The following is an 18,588-nucleotide window of genomic DNA, read 5'->3' as shown; positions in this document are numbered from 1 at the left end:
GCAGGCACAGGGCTGGTCCAAGAACTGCAGCAATTGCAGACACAACCCAAAAACCAACTTCAGATCAACAAGCAGCCCTGAATACACCTACAGCCTTACCTAAGGCAAGGTAAAAATCACTGGAGTGCTGTCAGGAACCAGCCCCAGGCACCACCACCATAGCTTGAAATACTGTGTCTAAGAAACACAGGCAAACCCAAAACATTTCTTTTGTTTACTTTAGGATCAGAGTGAAACAGATACGTTAGCAATTGCCCAACTCCATCCCCAACCTGCCAAAGCCTACGCCACACATAGCTTACTTCTAAATCTTTATTTGTTTTCTACACAGAGAAAACAGAGGAATGTTGAAGCAGCAATATTTAAACACACTAGCAAGGAGACATCAATCTGTGAGAGTGCACAAAGTGCAACATGGGGCCATTTGTGCTGCGGTCTCTGCTACAGGGCAGGGTGAGGGGAGCTCCAGGAACAGCCTCTTCAGACAGAAAGGAAAGCTCTATGCAAAGGTGGAGCCGTTCCAGCCCACGTTGGCAGCATTCATGTCGAAGTAGTTGATGTAGACCCTGCAGATGAGGTACAGGAAGAAATACAATGACCTTATTAACTCATTTATATAAGCTGGGATAACATAACAGGGGAGAGTGCTTCCCATTCTTCTGCTTGAAAAAGCATCAAGCTTCATCTTTACCAAAAAAACTGGTGGAGCCTCCAAACAGCTTCAGTATTTCTCAGTCCTCAAAACTGTACTTTTTCCTCTTTTTTTAAAATACAATTATTATGCAGTCAGGGACTGTCCAGACACCAGACAGATTTTGTTTTGCAGCCTGTCAAGAATTTCCGGAGATCAGCCCCTTTTGTTTCTGAGCCCTGCAGGCCCTCACATGTGTCACACAGACTGGCAGCCTTGGGAGTTAAGCATGCCCTCAGGCCTGGCTCTGCTGTCTCCCTTCAACCCTGATGGCACCAGGTTCTTCCCATCCTTCACAGCTGCACACAGGCATCGCTGAACTCCGCAGCCTGCAGGGGAGCTGCTCTCAGCCTGCTGCCTTCTGCTTCTGTCTCAGCTCCAGCCTGTTACTGCTCCTCGCTCCTGCTTTCAGCCTTGCTTCCCCAGAGGGCAAGACATCACACCTCAGAGGCAAAAGACACACTGGGCAGCTTGTCAGTGCTGTGGTGTTTTTCCCTACTCTCAGAAGCAGGAAGCCACTGAACAGGGGACTCTCCAGGGAAAGACACAGGCACTGAATTCTTATGTGGACGTGAAAGTGCTGCAAGTAATCACTTGGAATTTTCCAAAACACATGGATTTATTCCTGGCATTTTAAATTTTTAAACAGACTTCTCAAAGCGGTTTCAGAAAGCCAGGTAAATATGGTTAAACCATGTCCCAGCCTTACCTGTCTGCAGATACGTGCAAGTGCTTCGAGATCAGATCACACAGCATCTTGGTGTAAGTCTTGTTCTGCTGCCCTCCTATTTTGCCGATGCTGTAGAGGCTGCAGAGCGCGCAGGGATCAGTGGAGCCACCAAAGGACATCATCTGGTCAGGTATGATGTGCACAGCTATGTACTGCGGGAGGGAAGCACTCTGTTACAGGCTGTCTGAAATGCCCTCTCCTGACGGAAATCTGCTTTAGGTACCAACTCTTCACAGAGCAGTTGTACTGGGGTCAGGCAGCTCTTCAGTGCTGCCCCCTGCGCCCCTCCCAGCCCCAGGGGAGGCTCAGGCCCGGCAGCCCCCATGGGGGGCACGGCCCTGGGGGCTGCGGGGACCCTCGGCCCGGCTCTGAGCTTTAGGAACGCGGCTGTGTGTGCACAAAGCCGCCGGCGCGGCAGGCGCTGCTGCCCGCCGCAGCCTCGCCACCGCGCGGGGCGGAGCGAGATAAAGGCCCCAGAACTGCCTGCGTGCCAGGGCTCACATCCCAAATCAAACCCGCCGGAGAGCCGGGCAGCGATTCCGTCACATCGGGCTCCTGGCGCTGCCGCGGTCTGGCCCGGGAGGGGCCGTGTCCCACGGCTGAGCCGGCGGGAGCTGCTCGGAGCGCTCGGTCTGCCCGAGCCTCTGCCCGGGTGCGTCCGCGCCACTGCGCAGCTCCGCCGCTCGAATCGCGACCGCCAGCACAGGCGCAGCACATCCCCGGCTACGTGAGCGCCGCGCCCCCGCCGGCCCGGTGCCGCTCCCGCCAGGGGCCGGGCATCGGCACACGCGGCGCCGCGGCGTGGAACGGGCACCAGCTCCTTCCCCCGGAGCAGCGGGGCCGCCGCCGCGCTGTGCGGCCGCCGCGGCCCGCCCGCCCCGGGCCCGCGGGAGCGGAGACGGCCGCGGGCCGCTCCGCGCCGCCCCTGCGCCGGGCCCGCCGCGCACGTGTCGCCCCGCTCCCCGCCCTCACCTGCGCGGGCTTGCCGGTGGCCTTGGCCAGCTGCTGGGTGAGGTCGCCCAACAGGCTGTCGGGCACGGCGTCCTTGCAGACGTTGGTGTGGATGGCGAACATGGGCATGGTGGCGGCGGTGGGGGTGGCGGGGCCGGCGATGCAAACCTAAGCGAGCGGCGGGACCGACACAGTGGAGCGGGGAGGCGTCAGCGGCGCTTTTAGTGCGCCAAGCCGCCCCGGACGTAAAGCGGCCCCGCCCGGCAGGCAGGGGAGGGAGCGGGGCGGGGACACACGCTCGCACCGGCTCCGCGGTCCCCGCAGTGCCGTGCTGACTTTTCCCGCGGCTGTCTCTCGACCGGAGGTTCCCCCCGCTCCGCCGTTATTCCTTGGCTTTGTTTCTATCATTGAACATTTTTTGAGGGTTTGTTGCAGGCTCCTTCCTGGAACGGAGTCCGGGAGCGCTGGGCAGCTCATACATAACGTGGTATGAACGCTGCGATAGTAGCTCTGGGGCACTCCCACTGATTTCTGCGGGATTCGGCCCAGAGAGGGATATAGGCCTTGGCTTGGCGGTTGCAAAAAGGGATGCTTGCCCTGACTCGGAAATTTTTTTCCTTTTCAAAATAAAGTAACACTTGTAGTGGTTTTGCTTGATGGTGTGTACAGCTTTAGCTCGGTGTAAGCAGAAACGTGTGCCTTGCTGCCTATTAATTATTATCTAATGTATTTCAGTCGAATTAAAAGTTACCTATTGCTCCTCAGCCTCCCACTTTGCACATCATATTTTTCTACTGGAAAAAGGCAGAAGTGAATTTCGTTTTGCTTCGGAATGAATTGGTGCGTGCCTTTTGGGAGGTGAGAGGCAGCAGAGCCGAGCCGCATGCTGCGCTGTGTGATGTGGTGCACGTAGGCTGCCAGGGCATGGCTCCCCACCCTGGCTCTTGCCTGCCCCGACGGCGGCAGCGCTGCTCTGCTCACGAAATGACTCACAGGAAGGCTAAATAGGATCTGGCCCGGAGCCCTCTCTGCCCAGACATTGCACACACAGCAGTCGTGCTGCTAGAGAGCTTGCCCATGTTACAGACATGAACACATCCATGTTACAGACGTGGACACTCGTAGCCCTGAATGAGGAGTCAGGGATGGTGTCATACAGGAGTGCATTGGAGTGACACGGGTTATAATGCTGAGGACTGGAGCACTTCCTTTTCTAGTGATTAACAGTGCTTAAGAACAGCCACTAAGAACTGATTAAGTTTCCCCTCTTTGATATCCTCAGCTCCCTGCTGTTGCATAGTCCTACTTATTCCTCTCACCTTCCTGCCTCCCAGGTTTGTTGCATGGAGGTGGTGTTTTCTACCTGTGCAGGGAGAAAAGCTTGAGAGCAACTTCACAACTGGTGTGCTTGGCCTGTGGCCTGCCAGCCCAGAGTGGCAGCCCCTGGCTATGCTGCCACTCGATGGAGAGACATCTGCAATTTAATTCTCTTTTGCCTCCCTGACTAAGAAAGACATTTTCACCAAAGCAGCTTGTTATCCCAACAAAGCATTTTTATTGATTGAGGTTCAGGTCTGTATTTAAAGTCTGTGGCTGCAAAGCAAAGCTGTGGTAGGGACACAATGGGATGTTAACAATAGAGTTCAGAAAACGGGTGTTAGAAGGTTTGCTCTTCCAGAAAAAACTCACAATACACTTAACTATAGAATTTCAGGAAACATCTCTACTCAATCTTTTATTTTACTTTGGAAGCAAATGTTCTTATCTGACCAAGGGCTTAAATAATAAATATTTGGATGCAAATTTTCCTTTCATAATTAATTCACCACTTCAGTCCCTGGGAATTACTGTGGCTTGCTGTGCCTCTGCCTCATTCTGAGCTGTGCTCTAATCTTCACTGTCACTACAAATTGTTCAATGGATGAAAAGGGGAGGGCACAGCAGTGAACAGTGGTTTTTTCCACTCACTCTCTCTGCCTGTGCTGAGGCCTGGGAGACACAGCACAAGTTTTCCTGCTACTCAGCTAGATGTCCCTGTAGTGTTAGGCCTAAAGAAGACCTGGACTGCAATCAATTCCTTTTAAATAAGAGATAACAATGTTATCTCTCCTTTTGAAGGGAGGTCCGTGTGCAACATTTGCACATCTATTAACTTAAATATATCTTGAAACCAGGTCAAGATATATTTATCTCTTCTTGAGATGTATCTCTTGAGCATGGACAGGACAAAGGCAAAAGGAATATTCATATATGACTGAAGTTTTTTGAAAGAAAAGCTTCTCTTAAGAGAGTATTTTGAGAAGACACCCTTCATCTCAACTACAGTTCTTCCCAGCATAACAAGAAGGTTTCAGACATAAGATTTTTGATGCATTTTTATTTAAGCAGCAGGCAAGATATTAAACAGCAGTGAGTAGCAGCATTTGGCAGATGCCAGAAGGTGACTGGAACTGCAGTTCTCAAACCATGATGAGTGTTCAGGGATAAGCTGTGATCACCTAAGGGCACCTCAAGCAAAGGTGGTGTTATTCCAGCCCACATTGCCAGGACTGATGTCAAAGAAGCTGATGTAGGTTCTGGAAGGGAAGACAGGCACCATTATCAGCTGAGAGCAGAGTGCTGCAGGCTGGTCAGGGTGCTCCTGCACCAGGACACATGGCCATGCTGCAGATCTCCCCATGGGCTTTATCCTTCCAAGGTCTTACACTCCTTTCCTGTTGGGAAGGACGGATAAATATAATTATTCACAATAGTACAGCCAGGATGAAAACAATCCTCCCTACTGGCTGGACAATACCCTTACCTACAGATAAGTCCAAAAGTCAAATGGACTGTTCCATCTCAACCCCCAAAATGTACTGTTCATCCCACACCTGTAACCCTCCCCTGAAACATCAGGTGTCTGTGACCCCATTGGCCCAAGTCTTGTTCCAGCCCACCTTGAAGCCCCCTGAGAAGGGGCTCCGAGGGGCCAGACACCCTCTGGGAACTTTCTTCCCCCCTCTTGGAACTTCCCCCCTCTTGGAACTTCCCCCCTCTTGGAACTTCCACCCTCTCCTAGAACATCCTCTCTACCCCTTGTCTCTCCCCTCTCCGATCCCCTCAGGCCTCAGCTGCGTCTGGCAGCTCCAAGCAAGACCTTTCACCAGCCCTAATACACCTGATATCCCAAGAGCAGCCTGCAGAGATCTCTGTCTCCATCCAAGCTGTCCTGGAGCCCAGCATTCCCTACACTTTCCTCCTGCCCCTTTTAATGCCTCATCCACTTGCATCCTGGAGTTCCTAGTGATCACGTTCTTGTGTCTGTACCTGGTCTTTTGCACATGATGTCTGTGGGTACATACATGCCTGAACCTACATCATTTTAACCAAGGAATTCTGCAGCTTCTGGACAGTGGCATTGCAGCTCATGCAGTGGCTCATTTTTTCTTTTTAGCTGGGGAGTTGCTCAGTTGACTTGGCATTTAATCTCTTTAATCAGCACATTAATAGGGAACACCAAAGGACCAGCCTGGGATGAATAGTTTTAACAGTCTGTGGAAAGTCATGTCAGACAAATTGCTGTATGAGCTCACCTGTCAAATGGTATTTTCAGTTGTTTGCTCATCAGATCACAAAGCAGTTTGGACCAAACCTTGTTCTCCTGCTCCCCTCTCTTTCCAATGCTGTAGAGAAAGCACATAGCACAAGGGTCTGTGGAGCCACTGAAGGACATCACTTGATCAGGAGAGATCTGCTAAATACTGTTGGAAGAAGAAAATTAATATTATTTTCTTTGCTGTATTAAGAAAAGTTTTGAAAATCCAGGAAGGCATTTATGTACCTAAACTGCAGTGAAAATAAGTGCATGTTTTTGATATGCAAGGCTTAAATTTGTTAACATCTTACTGTCTAGATCTGCATTCTACTCCAAGATACTCCTGTGTCAAAGGCCAGTACAAAGACTCCACAGTTTTTAGGCTTCCTAGTCCAGGTGCTCCAGGAGCTCAGTGACCTGTAATATCTGCAGCACCTCCTCCAAGCCACCAGGCTCTCCCTGCCTGTGTGGGAAGGTCAGGGGCGAGGGGGTGTGCAATGGTCCTGCTGCCGCATTGCGTTCCAGAGAGATTTTGCACCTCACTGGCTCCTGCTGCAGTCTTCCCTGCTGAGGTAAATGTGAGCTGACACAGCAGAGGCCCAAATCAACATCCACCTCGTTAAACAAAATACAGCCTAATCCTGCTTTTGTTCTTGATATCAGGAAAACAGAAGAAAGTATCTATGTTAATATTAATGACCTGCCCACGATTTTCCCTGCTGCTAATACACAATGTCAGATCCACACACTGGGGAATCTGGGGATCAGTTCCTCTGGCATTCATCTGGCTTCTGTGCTGTTCTTACCCACGTTTATTAGCAGCGCATCGTTGGAACTCAGCAGCAATTAACCCTCTTGGTAAAACAAGCTAGCCTGAGTACCAGGAGTTGTCTGGGTAATTAGTTTTGGCCATCATTTACAGTTTGTTTGGGTGTAAGGTGCATCGGACCACAGCAGTACAGGATAAGCCAAGGAGATCCTGCTGAGGCACCACTTGCTTGGCCCTATTCTACCCTGTCTGGACACCACGTGCTCTTGACTTGATGCCAAACGTAGGTACATCCATGCCTTTAACTCCTCCCCAGGAAGCAGGTTATCACTATTAAAAGAAAAATAAAGTTGAGGCATTAATCAGCATTATTTTCTTCTTAGACCAGTTTGAAAATATTTGAAACCGTTCTTCCAGTAGGAAAAAACTCAGTTTGATTAAAAATCTGTATTTTTCCCAAATGGTAGTTTCCTGTGAGAGGAAAGCTCTGCATTCCAGCCCACCCTAATCCTTTCCTTCTTTCTGTGTTATAACTAAGAGACTCTCCCTTTCCTATTGCCTCCTTTGTCACGAAGAGCTTGTATGTCCTCTTCAGAAAAATCTCTTTGTTATTCCCTGTATATTTCTAAGTCCCATTACATATCCCTTCCACACAGCTGCACAAACCTGTTCCAGCTGTATCCCAGCCCTGGCCTCTAGCTTTATATTCAGAAGCTGTTATGAAAGACACACCCCTTGCCCCCCCCAACAGCAAATACTTGTTTGCTAGACTGATAAAAACTGGCTTTTTAAAAGGGGGATAAAACACATCAGTTTTACATAAGAATTCAATGTGTTCAGGTGTCCCAGTGCATTGAGAAAGGTTTGCTGGGGAGCCCTCAGAGCCCTTTCTATAGGCACCGAAACTTATTTCTTTCTACAGTTTCAAAGCATCACTCCCGAAGCAAAATAAACATTTTCTGAAAATGGGCTGTGAATATGCACAAAGGGTGCTTAAACAAGTGGCTACAGATCCATAGCCAATTCACTAAAGCTACTGCTGCTACAGCAACTGAGGTACTGCTCATGTTATGAAGTTTACAGCTCAGTAGAGAAGTTTTCTTTTGCTTTTTCATGTTCTACAACCTTCAGTACAACTGAAACAGTGACTAGTGACCAGTTGGTATTAAGAAAATAACAGCCTTATAAATCCCTATAAGACCCTCAATACCAGTATTTCAGGACTTCCCTTCAGTAGCATATGCCATATGATTTGGCAAGTAAAACCCCTCCAGTTTGGTAGTGAAACCAGCAGGCAGTTTATACTCTGGTATTTTGACTCAAATAGCAGGATGCCACACAGATATTTTTGCCAGATGTCCAGGCAAGCTGAATAAATAATTTTTGTACTTCAGCTGTAACCACCAGGCTACAGGCAGTTAGGTGGCAAATGACAGGCACTTAACAGGACTCAGCAAGGAAGTGGAGGGTGAGGTTTGCTTTTCAGTCAGCCAGATTCTTGAGAGGTATTCACAGGTTCCTGTGGATACATCCCCACATACACCCAGTGTCTTCACATACAGATAACTACATGCAGTAACATCCTACACAAAGCTAGGTTGAATACTCCAGGTTTTGAGACCTCAAGGAAACTAAGTTACAGTAAACAAGTATTTGATATTCTCCCAGAGAGAAGACTGCAAATCCTGGTGAGTCATTAGCTATATTAGTTTATCAAGGCTATCACTCAGAAACACTCATTGCACAGGCACAGCTGACTAAAGAAGGAAAACATTTCAGGAAATGGACTTACCTGTGCTGGTTTGCCCAATGCTTTTGATAATTGTTGGGTGAGCTCCCCTGCAAAAGATTCCAGAAGTTTATCCTGCTTATATTTTTGTTTGTAGTGAATTTAGGCATCTTTGGATGATGAGCAGGTTTTTTTTCAGCTCACCTTGTTCTCAGCTTTATTTCTAACTCACCCACAAGCTGGCTCAGCCCTCTGTGCCAGTAAGGACCTCAGGAGCCTCTGAACAGTCAGTGGTACCTTCAGCAGGTGCATTGAGAGGGGTGGGAGTGTCTCAGGAGAGGTGAGGCTGAATGTGCCCCAATCTGCAGGCTGCTAACACAGACAGCCAGTGCCCTGGCCAGGGAGGGAACCCAGCTTTTGCATTCTGCAACCAAAGCATCCAAAATGACCCCTCATGTTTGGATACAGCCCAATCATGAAACCAGGGGAAAAACAAGTGTTTCAGAGACTGAGTGTAGGTTGTAATGCACCTCTTTATGAAAGCCTAGTAATTGTTTCTTAAAAATTGAGTGAATTATTCAGTTGTGAGGTCTGAAACTTTCTCTGTGGAATAGATCATAACAAAAAAAACCCAGTGACACATGTTGTGCAGACCTTTCCTGAACCATGACTAAGTCACCACAAAGATGCCTTAAAATCAGAGTCTTGATTTTCTCCGTGGTGATGGATTCTATGTGCTCAGCGAAGGCTTGTTTTCAACTTGCTCCTTTGTTGTGCAAATAGTTCCATAGCAGTCATAACTCCTGAGAGATAGGAAATCCACAGGCTTCCTGACATGAGCAGCTTTTATCCAAACTTTGGGGAGTGTGTGGCAAGGCTGGGATCAGTTCTCACTGCTGCCCAGAAGAGCCCTACATGAGAGAAGTGATTTAGGAGGATCACAGGGTATTTGGTAGGGGGTGTTCACAGTGAGATGTGTGGGGAAAGCAGGTTGAAAATGCTGGTGGGGATAAAATAAATGGCTTGACCATCTCTCCATGTTAAAAGTGGTGGGTGTCTTTATGCCCAGTAGTTTCTGAGTTAAGGAAACTTTTCATTTTCTCCAGGCTTTCTATAGCTTGCACTAAATGATTGTATTGAACGGTGTAATTGAAGTAAACACTTTTAATTTGTGAAAACTTCAGTATGAATGTGCTGAAGCTGATTGTGTTCAAGGTCAGATTGATTGGGCCCTGAGCAACCTGACCTAAATGGTGGCATCCCTGCCCATGGCAGGGGGGTACAACTAGATGATCTTTAAGGTCCCTTCCAACCCAATCCATTCTATAATTGTGTGGTGTACGTTGATTTTAAGTTAGTTCCTTCACTCTAGCACCCTTGCTGTAAAAAGTCAGCAAATAAAAAAGTCAGGAGATGAACTTACCGTGTCAGTGTTCATTTACAGCCCACGTTTGTGGATTGTGCTTCCTGTATGCGTTCTGAAAATAATAAAAACCTTAAAAAAACCCCAGAAATAAAATCTGGTTTACAAAAAAACTTTTCAGGGTATATTTCCTAAGCCAAAGTGCTAAAAACAAACACAAGTGACACCTCCATCTGTGAGGAGCTGTAGTTTGTAATATTGATTCATTTTTTCTTCAGTGGTTAGAGGAAGGCAGGTGGCATGATCCAAAGTGTTTAGTTACAAGGCATTTTCTACTGGTTATTGGTCACTTGGAAAAACTTAGACTATTTCCAATGAACTTCACAACCTATTTTTACTGCTGGGTACAATAATCAGTCATTATTCCCAGCTTGCTTACATAACAAGAAAAACATTTCCAAAACAAACTCTTTCTTCTGTGAAAACATCTGATGTAATTCCCAGAAGTTGATGCACCAGGTTGAAAATCAGTTCCTTAGACACCAGAGATGCTCTCCAGAGCCTGCTTTATTTTATAGCAGTCATTTTACTTCATTTGCATGCAAGAATATCTCAGTTTAGCAGGTCCTTCTTCCTGCCTAGAATTACTGGAATGTTTTCCACTGAGATTTCTATTACATCTCTAGGACTGTTGCACAGCAAATTTCACTTTCAATACTTTTTTCTGTTGTCATGCTGAAACCTGTTTTCCTAATTTGAGGTGTTAATTTTTAGTCTGTATTGTCTTGGGTCACCCTAAACTGTGGTTTAGCTTTCCCTCTGCATGCCTGTCAGCCAAATACTTTAGACTTCTATGCTTCCCCAGCCTCATGATTGTTGGTTATTGGACTTTCCTCATAATTCTTTACCTTGGTTCATCTTCTTAAAATATTTCACTTGTTCCTTTGTATTTCTGATACTCTTCTCTGAAATTTTTGCCAGCAGGTTCCTGCTTATGAGATACTTAGTGTTACTCTAGAATAATGAGTTTCATATCTATCTTAAAAAAGAAAAAAAAAACAAATGAGACAGAAGAGCTTGCAGACTGTTTTTAATGTTTCCTTTTTAGTTCTGTTGCAACATTATTTCCTGTCTTTTCTAAGAGATGCAAATTTCTTCTCTGAATATTCAGAGCTTGGTGCAAGGCAACTGTTCCTTAGGAAAGTTATTTTCAGAGGTTTCTTTTTTCCCAAAGTTCAGCTTGTTGAATTCTGCTTTTATTTCCATGATTGACTTTCCCTTGGTCTCAGGAAGATACAGGTAGATGAAAATTGCTGATAAAGCAAGGGTTCCCAAAAAGATAAGGAAGCAGAAGGGTCCAAGATTAGCCTGCAGGCAGAAAAGCAAGACAATGTAAGGAAAATAAGAAACTTATTTCTATTTCCCTGCCCTTTAGTGCAAGCCTGTGTCTTAGAAGTTCAAATTCAAAGGTGTGCTCAATACACAGTCCAGGACAGGTACCAAACCAGGAGTTCCCAGTGGCCATGTTTGACCTGAGTCCAATTGCTGCTCCTGGGGAATTTCTGAGCACGTTTGGTGTTTGGACAGAGTGCTAAGCTTTGCATGCCATTGCAATTTATTGTTATAATTTTGCCCCTTTTTGGCATTCAGAAATACATTAGCCTGGAAAGAGGGATTCTCTGAGAGTCACTTACAACAATTACTGGAAAAATCATCCCAAGTACAAACAGTCCCATCCAGTTGATGCAGCCAACAATCAGAAAGGCTGATGGTCTGTATGACTGGCTGAAGATTTCAACCATCACAGATATGGTGGCTCCAGCTGAAAAAGCAAAGCCAAACACACACCAGGTTTATTTATTTCCTTGCTTTTGCTGAAGCTCCTCCAGTGGCAGAGAGGCCAGACAGGCAGAATAGGTCACCTGTTGGGAGATGGCCTCTGCTGTGAGGGTGAAAGACCTTGATTCCAGAAATGGAATCCAGCAGTTAATTTAGGTTCCTCTTGTATGTACTGAGTCATTTTTTTGGTATCAGTGGATCTGTGCAGTTCCATATTGCACTGGCAGTTGTTACTGGTGCAGGGTTTATAAAACCAGCCTCCCTTTTGGCTCCTGTGTCCACTTCCACCTGGAGCATGTTGGGAGGCATAAGTTTAACTTGCTAAGTTTTTGAAGACGATTACTAAAACATACCTGACAATGTCTAGAATCCTGTTTTTAGCTGATTAATTTAGAAATTGTTTTGAAATTTCTATCTCACACCCTCTGGAGAAGATGATACTCTTTTAAATTATTCAGATCATGTGATCAGCAATAAAATTTGAGGTGTCTGCATCCTTTTCCATCTTCTTCTTCATCCACTTCTACATGTGCATCTCCCACTTGTATGTGTCTGCCCTTCCCTCCTTAATTTCCAGAACTTTTTAGCAAGACACCAGCCTGTTCTTCCTCTGCCAGTTGTGTTGCCAACCAATACAACACCAAATTTCCTCCCAGCATAACCACTGGTGTACTCACATGGTCCAACTCCAAAGAAGACCACGAACAGGAAGATCAAGATAACACTGAAGTAATGCATCCAGAAAAAACGATGCTAAAAGTGAGAAACCAGTGATACCAAACCATTAGACACAGGACATAATAGCAGAGCTCTGTATTTCCTGCCACTGGCTGAAGTTTTTATACATCTCCTGCAAGTTAAGAGCAGAAAAAGGGGTTGGGGAAGTGGCTTGGAGGCTGCTGCCTCTTTACCTGCAGTGACAGGGTCATGGTGAGCAGTGCCAGCACAGAACACATCAGCAAATATCCACCCCAGAGCAGCACCTTCCGCCCAAACCGGTCTATAAGGGTGCTCTGGAAAGCAGAAAACATGTCTCACAAACCCCAGTCCTCAAAGGAAATAATTCCTCCTCTCTCCATGTGTTCTGTGCAGAAGACTTGTCTAAATAATAGCCAGTGTCATTTGACAGTCTCTTAGTTCCTAAGGAATTTGATTGATTTCTTCAAAACAAATTCATTATTAATTAAGCTGTGTTTATTAGTCAATCCTAAGGTGTTTTTAGACAGTTCCCTCTTTTGTATGCTGGCATATGTCAAATTGTCCACATGTATGTACACACATCTAATCCAGGACATCAGAAGATTATTATTTTGCAGAAAAAAGTGAGTCTAAAGACACACAGTCATGCAAATAATTTGGGGGGAAAATTTCTTTGTATCCTGCCTGTGGTTTTGCAGAAGCAGGAAGATGTGGCTTAGGTTATGCAAAATTTCCCTGAGCCCAGTAATAAGAAAGGAAAGGCACAGTTGTTGACCACATTAAACTTTTTCCTTCAAACTCAAATCTGAAAAAACTTACACACAGTATGGTGGATAAGCACTCACACAGCCCAACTCCCAGGGACATGTATGGGATAAGGTATTCTTCAAACTTGGCTGTATGGAATACTTCAAAAGAATAGAAGTATATCTGAAAAAAGCAGAGAGGAAATTAATCTGTGAAAAAAGGTGTTGCATTTGAGATACAATTCTAAGCTGGTTTAATAATTTTGTCTTTCAGAAGTTTGTTATGCTGCCTCTCTTGTCCTGGGGATAAAGAGAGCACTCAACTGCATTTATTCCACAGAGCTGCAGCGTGGTCATGACAATCATCAAAACGTAGAGCTGCCAGCGCAAAGATCGCTCTTTTAGCACTTCCAGGACACGCAAGGTTTTCGTGCTCGCCGCCGCACCCTTCTCCTTCATAATGTCATCGATTTCTGCTTGGTAGTCTCCATCCCCCCAGAGCTTCCTGATGGCTGTAAGGGAGAAAGAAGGAAGTGGATTATCCTGCCAGGATAGCTCCATTAGGGATGGTTGCATTCAACCCTTTAGGCTGCCTGTCCATTGCAGTAGGTGCTGGTGCTGCTTCTGCCATTTGGTTGCTGCAGGGGCAGTGGGCAATTGGAAGGATTTTGTCTGTCTGGTTGTCAGTATAGCACAGCTTTCTAATGTGGAGTTTACTGTGAACGAAGTAAACATTTGAGTACTTTTTATTTAACAATACAAAACGGGACAGCTGCCTGAACCATTTCCTTTAAAGAAATAAAGCAGTGCCCACCAAGGTGGGAAATGTTAGGAGTGCTGATACACATCTGTGTTTCTTCACTTCATGGACTGAATGAGGCTGAGTGAGGCCCAGGTTAACACAGCCATTGCCACGGGTACCTCAGCTGTGAAACTGCCTGTGCTCCATGGCACTGCACCGTGCAGCACAGCTCTGCCCTGCCTCCTCTTCTGCAGAGGCTCTCCCTGTGGCGCAGCAGATGAAGGGAAGTAAGTGAGGAAAGCAGACACTCTACCTTTCCTGCAGGCTTCCTCATTACCCTTCTGTATCAGGAGGTAGGATGGTGAATCAGGGAAAAATGGGAGGGTAACCAGTTGAATCAATGCTGAAAGTCCACTAGATGCTAACAACCATGGCCACAAAGCTTCGCTTCCTAAAATCTCCCTGGAAAGTGTATGTGAAACAAAATTATGCTGAAATAACGGAATGAATGTTCAGGAAGTTTTTCTGAGTGATAAAGATTGCTCAGATTCCATTCAAGGGTTCACTGGAGTTAAGCCCTGAATTTTAGTTGGGCAGATTTCACATATTTGGCTATTTTTATTTCTGACAATTTATTTTAAAGGAATTATCTGATATTTTGAAAATCTTTCTGAATATCATTAGAACCCAGTATAATGTCTAGAGAGCTGATGAGACTCATTTGACCACTGCTTGGCCACAAGAGCCAAACATTTGCTAAGACTTTTCGTGTTAGTATAATGAATTTTGAAGGGGAAGTCTCCTAGTTAAAAGAGTGTGGAAATAAAAAGAAATCAAATTATAAGTAAATAATTTTCTGCCTTCTATATTTAAAACTGTATTTCCCTCAAATACAATCAATATTTTTCTTCTGGCATAAGCTAAGGCATGTTTTGGGGAGGAGGAGAGTGTTTCTCAGTCACTGACTAGGGAGAGGGTAAAGTTAGAGAAACATTTCTACTTTTAGTGTAACGTGATAGAAAAATTGGAGAATTTACCGTAGTCCAACAACCTGTCCTGTGAGTTTTCCCAGGGTCAGAAAAACAGCAACAGTGGAGTTGGTAAACCCACGCAACTTCTTGGGTGAAATCTCTCCTACATACTGAGGATGTATATTGAGAGAAAAACCTTGAACATACAAGAGGATAAATAGCAGTTTAAATATTTAGAAAAGCTTAGCTTTTGACTCTTCTCTCTTATATTGTTTGCATTCACTCTGCTATTTCGATTACCATTTTTTTGCAAAAGAGATGCTATTTTTCACTTTTAATAGTGCCTGGTTTTGTTTGCTTTAGAAACCATTCTTCAAGGATGGCTGTAGAGACAAGCCCAGGACAGCAAGTCAGGGGCCTGCAGGATGCAGGCCATGGTGACATACCTGCACCAATGCCATAGAGAAAACGCCCAACCAGAACCATCTCAAAGGATTTGGCTGTTTTACTGAGGGCCATGAAAAGTGCAGCTACCAACATGATCAGGTTGGTGAACATTTGACACTTTTTCCTAAAGGAGAAAAAAAAAAAGTCATTGAGAATTTAGTGTGAAATGAGAACCTCTTGTACTCTTTTGACTACTCTTGCTGTGACAGGAAGCATGGTACAGCCGTTCCTCCTGTTTTGAGGAATGGCTGAAATAATTTCAACTTAGGATATTCAAAATGTCTCTTTAAAACTTTAAGATCTTTTAGATTTGAGTTAATAATTTTTTTAGGTTAGAATTTAAAGTTTGTTGGCATTTCCACAGTACAAGTAGGGAGAAAGATTGAAGGACTGGCCCAGTTTGTCATCAAGATTTTTGATGTGGCTATAAGTCTTCATAAAATGTCAGGTTTTTCCCCAGAAACAGAGTCCACTGGTTCCATTCTAGAATGGCTCATAATAATGACACTCCTGGTTAAATGGGTGCTCTGAGATGGCAGACAGAGTTTTTTGGAGGCATATTTCATTTCAAAAGTTACTTGTGAGAATTGTGGGCTGGTGTGTTCACCACCCTGGTGTCTCAGGCTCCAGATCTTTTGCACTCAGATGTTTTGCTGTGACACTTGTTAGAGAAGACCCCCCTTGCACACATTGAGGATCACAGAGACTCTGTGTTTAGGCTGTGATTCAGCAATTGGGCTACCACGTGTTAAATAACCCATGGGAGAGGTCATGGTCCTGCTTCCAGCTTTGGGAGACTCTCAGCGTGTGGGATGAGGCAGTGTCCCACAAGAAATTTCTTGGGGGCACTTACCTGTTAGGAAAGAACACAATGGCAGCAGGTTAAGATGGTTTGTTGAGACCCAAATGAGGGGCCCCTGGATCAGTGTGTTGTGGAGCAGATCTTTAAGTGGGTCACACCAAGAAGATATGTTTGCCAATTTCTCTGCAAATGAAATTAGTGGTGTTACACACAAGGCACCAAGAACAGACCAGACTGGTGAGGAATCCTTCCTTTGTCCAGTGGCAAAGATAGTTTGGAACTAGCTTTCAGTAAAATGGACTGTCAAGAGCAGAGACGTTTCTTGGATATTTGTTTTGGTGCTGATTATATCTTTACAGTGAAATTACAAGCAATTTTTTTCTCCCCTCTCTATATTTTCACAATAGTAGATCTGAATATTTAATGTAATGTCACCACCCTAAAATGAGTGCATTTAAATGGAAGTCTGACTCTTCTTTCACACATAAGGATGTTTTCCAGGTGCTTGAGTAATTGCATAGAGTGTGTTACCACACAAGGCACACAGCTCCTTTATTGGAGTTTGTAAAGCTTGGCAGATCTTATGAGAATGATAGGGTACCTTGAAGAGAATGTGACCCTGTGCCACTACTCCCAGAGGCACTGGTGATGTGATGATGCCTGCAGCCCTTCCAGAGCACAGTTCCCTGGGGAGGGCAGATAAATAGGACAGAAGGCTGCTTGGAAAAAGTGGATGTGCCAGGAAACCAAACCAATTGTCTTCAACAGGGCTGCTTCAACCAAAAAAGAAGGCACTTATTTGTCCACCTTGGTATTTCCCTGTGCTTTCTGTCTGCTGAGCTGTTACAAGAAACACTTACTTCCTGTATTTTGTAGTCAGGTATCCACAGCAAAGGCTTCCCAGGAATCCTCCTATCCCATAAACAGCCACAATGAAGGACCAGAGCAGCATGATTGTCTCAGGGTGGAGGGGAGAGCCATGTCGATCTATCCAGGTTTCATTTATAAACTTCCTGATGTACTGAAAAATAAAACCAGATTTGCCTGGATAATGGGTTCACATTTGGTTGTTGTACTTCAGATCAAGCCTGTGGTTCTCATATTAGACTTACTTTGAGACTTTTTTAGTAAAACAATTGAGATCACACTGCAGATTTTTCAAGTCTGTATCAGTCAGAAAGTTTCACGGTGAGCATGCTGAGAGCTCATTTTGTGCCCTCCTTTGGAGTCTTGTACTCTCATGGCAGGAGCTTATTTCAAACAGAAAGTGCTCTCCAGCTCTTTAAAGGAGAAAAAGTTCTCTACACATGTGATGTTACTGTCAGCCAAAGCAAAGGTCTAAGCATATCAGCTGGGATGTGTGGGAGAACAGAGGCTCTCACCTTTGTGTTTTCAGCCTCAGAGAGATGGCCACTTACCACAGAAGGATAGTTGATGACAGAAATATGGAATCCATATGGGAAACTGCCACCAATTCCCAGCACTAAGATCATTTGAAGTAGGCCCTGGAACTGAACCTGCAAAGCAAAAATAAAGTGCTCCATCAGCTTCTCCCTACTCTAGTTTTGTGCGAGTCCAGAGACTTTATAGCCATACTGGTCCTTCCTCTTTGTCCACTTCAGATCCTTTTGAATTTAAACATTTTTCAAAATCCCTCTAATCTGCTGCCAAAGCACAACCATCAGCCACAGTGCCAGAGCAAATAACATGGGTGTAAGGTGATAATCCATAACTCTGCTTGCAAGAAGGAAAATGAGCTTGAAAAGGTGTTTCTGATAGTACAATTCTCACTGTCTGCCTGCAACAGCTGACAGGTTGGCTGGATAAAGGTGTCAATCCTGGACATGGGGAAGAGGGAATCAATCTCTTGTCTGCAATGGACAGCAACCAATGTACACCAAACCATAATGTATGATGACACGTATCACTTCTTCCCTTTTTAAGATTATGGAAACTCTTGATGGATTATATTAATTGTCTTTTGCTGAAGTGAAGAAAGTAATTTATTTAAAAGTTGATGTCATGATTTCTTAGCCTTTTTCTGTACCATTACTATATTCATGATTTTGGAAAGTAATCAGCATGCTTAATATTTAGTATTGTTTTCAGTAATGTAGAAGACAGTAAAGTATCACAGTCAATGGTGGAAGAGCTAGAGCTGTTGTTAGATTTTAATTTAATTTAACTTCATTTCATTTCATCATTTCATTTCATTTCATTTCATTTCATTTCATTTCATTTCATTATTTCATTTCATTTCATTACTTAATTTTATTTTCTTATATAGAAAGACAATGCAACAGGATCTTCATGGCCCCAAGCCCCATTGCTCTTTGTGATGTTTAAACACAGAAAGGAAAGATGGTCTCTGTAACAAAGGAATTTAAAATCTTTAAAAAAAGAACCTGAATCTCTAGTATTATATACTCTCTGTCTTTTGTAAGCCAGAGGCTGAGGAGATGTGAGCAGGTACTCACCAGGTTGGAGAGGAAGGCAGCCATCTCCTATGAATGAGCTGATGCCTGCTGCTCT

The 18,588-nt window shown here is 44.9% G+C and overlaps 2 protein-coding genes across 3 annotated transcripts; both read right to left on the bottom strand.

Annotated features, from left to right (window-relative positions):
- Positions 1-298: 298 nt before the first annotated feature.
- On the bottom strand, positions 299-2,619 carry MIF (macrophage migration inhibitory factor). 2 transcript variants are annotated; one of them, XM_021549982.4, is made up of 3 exons: positions 2,394-2,619; positions 1,401-1,573; positions 299-566 (listed from the first exon to the last, which is right to left on the bottom strand). In XM_021549982.4, exons 1-3 carry the CDS (start codon positions 2,499-2,501, stop codon positions 500-502), a joined length of 348 nt encoding a protein of 115 aa, XP_021405657.1. In that variant the 5' UTR covers positions 2,502-2,619; the 3' UTR covers positions 299-499. The 2 variants fall into 2 exon arrangements, with proteins under 2 accessions (XP_021405657.1, XP_085449115.1); XM_085592989.1 differs by lacking the exon at positions 2,394-2,619 and adding an exon at positions 1,923-2,153.
- Positions 2,620-4,732: 2,113 nt separating this feature from the next.
- LOC110481387 (solute carrier family 2, facilitated glucose transporter member 11-like) lies at positions 4,733-18,295 on the bottom strand. The gene is made up of 15 exons (XM_077787298.2): positions 17,475-18,295; positions 16,917-17,077; positions 15,254-15,378; positions 14,874-15,003; positions 14,150-14,298; positions 13,419-13,606; positions 13,168-13,278; positions 12,561-12,662; positions 12,327-12,402; positions 11,505-11,632; positions 8,652-11,178; positions 8,511-8,557; positions 6,291-7,048; positions 5,948-6,115; positions 4,733-5,086 (listed from the first exon to the last, which is right to left on the bottom strand). The coding sequence occupies exons 1-11, from the start codon at positions 17,598-17,600 to the stop codon at positions 10,978-10,980; spliced, it is 1,497 nt and encodes a 498-aa protein (XP_077643424.2). The 5' UTR covers positions 17,601-18,295; the 3' UTR covers positions 4,733-5,086; positions 5,948-6,115; positions 6,291-7,048; positions 8,511-8,557; positions 8,652-10,977.
- Positions 18,296-18,588: the final 293 nt, after the last annotated feature.

The sequence above is a fragment of the Lonchura striata genome, chromosome 15 (assembly GCF_050655825.1).
Source record: "Lonchura striata isolate lonStrDom1 chromosome 15, ASM5065582v1, whole genome shotgun sequence".
NCBI classification, from domain to species: Eukaryota; Metazoa; Chordata; class Aves; order Passeriformes; family Estrildidae; genus Lonchura; species Lonchura striata.
Note: the sequence above shows the minus strand (reverse complement) of the source record. Positions and strands in the feature narration are given on the sequence as shown.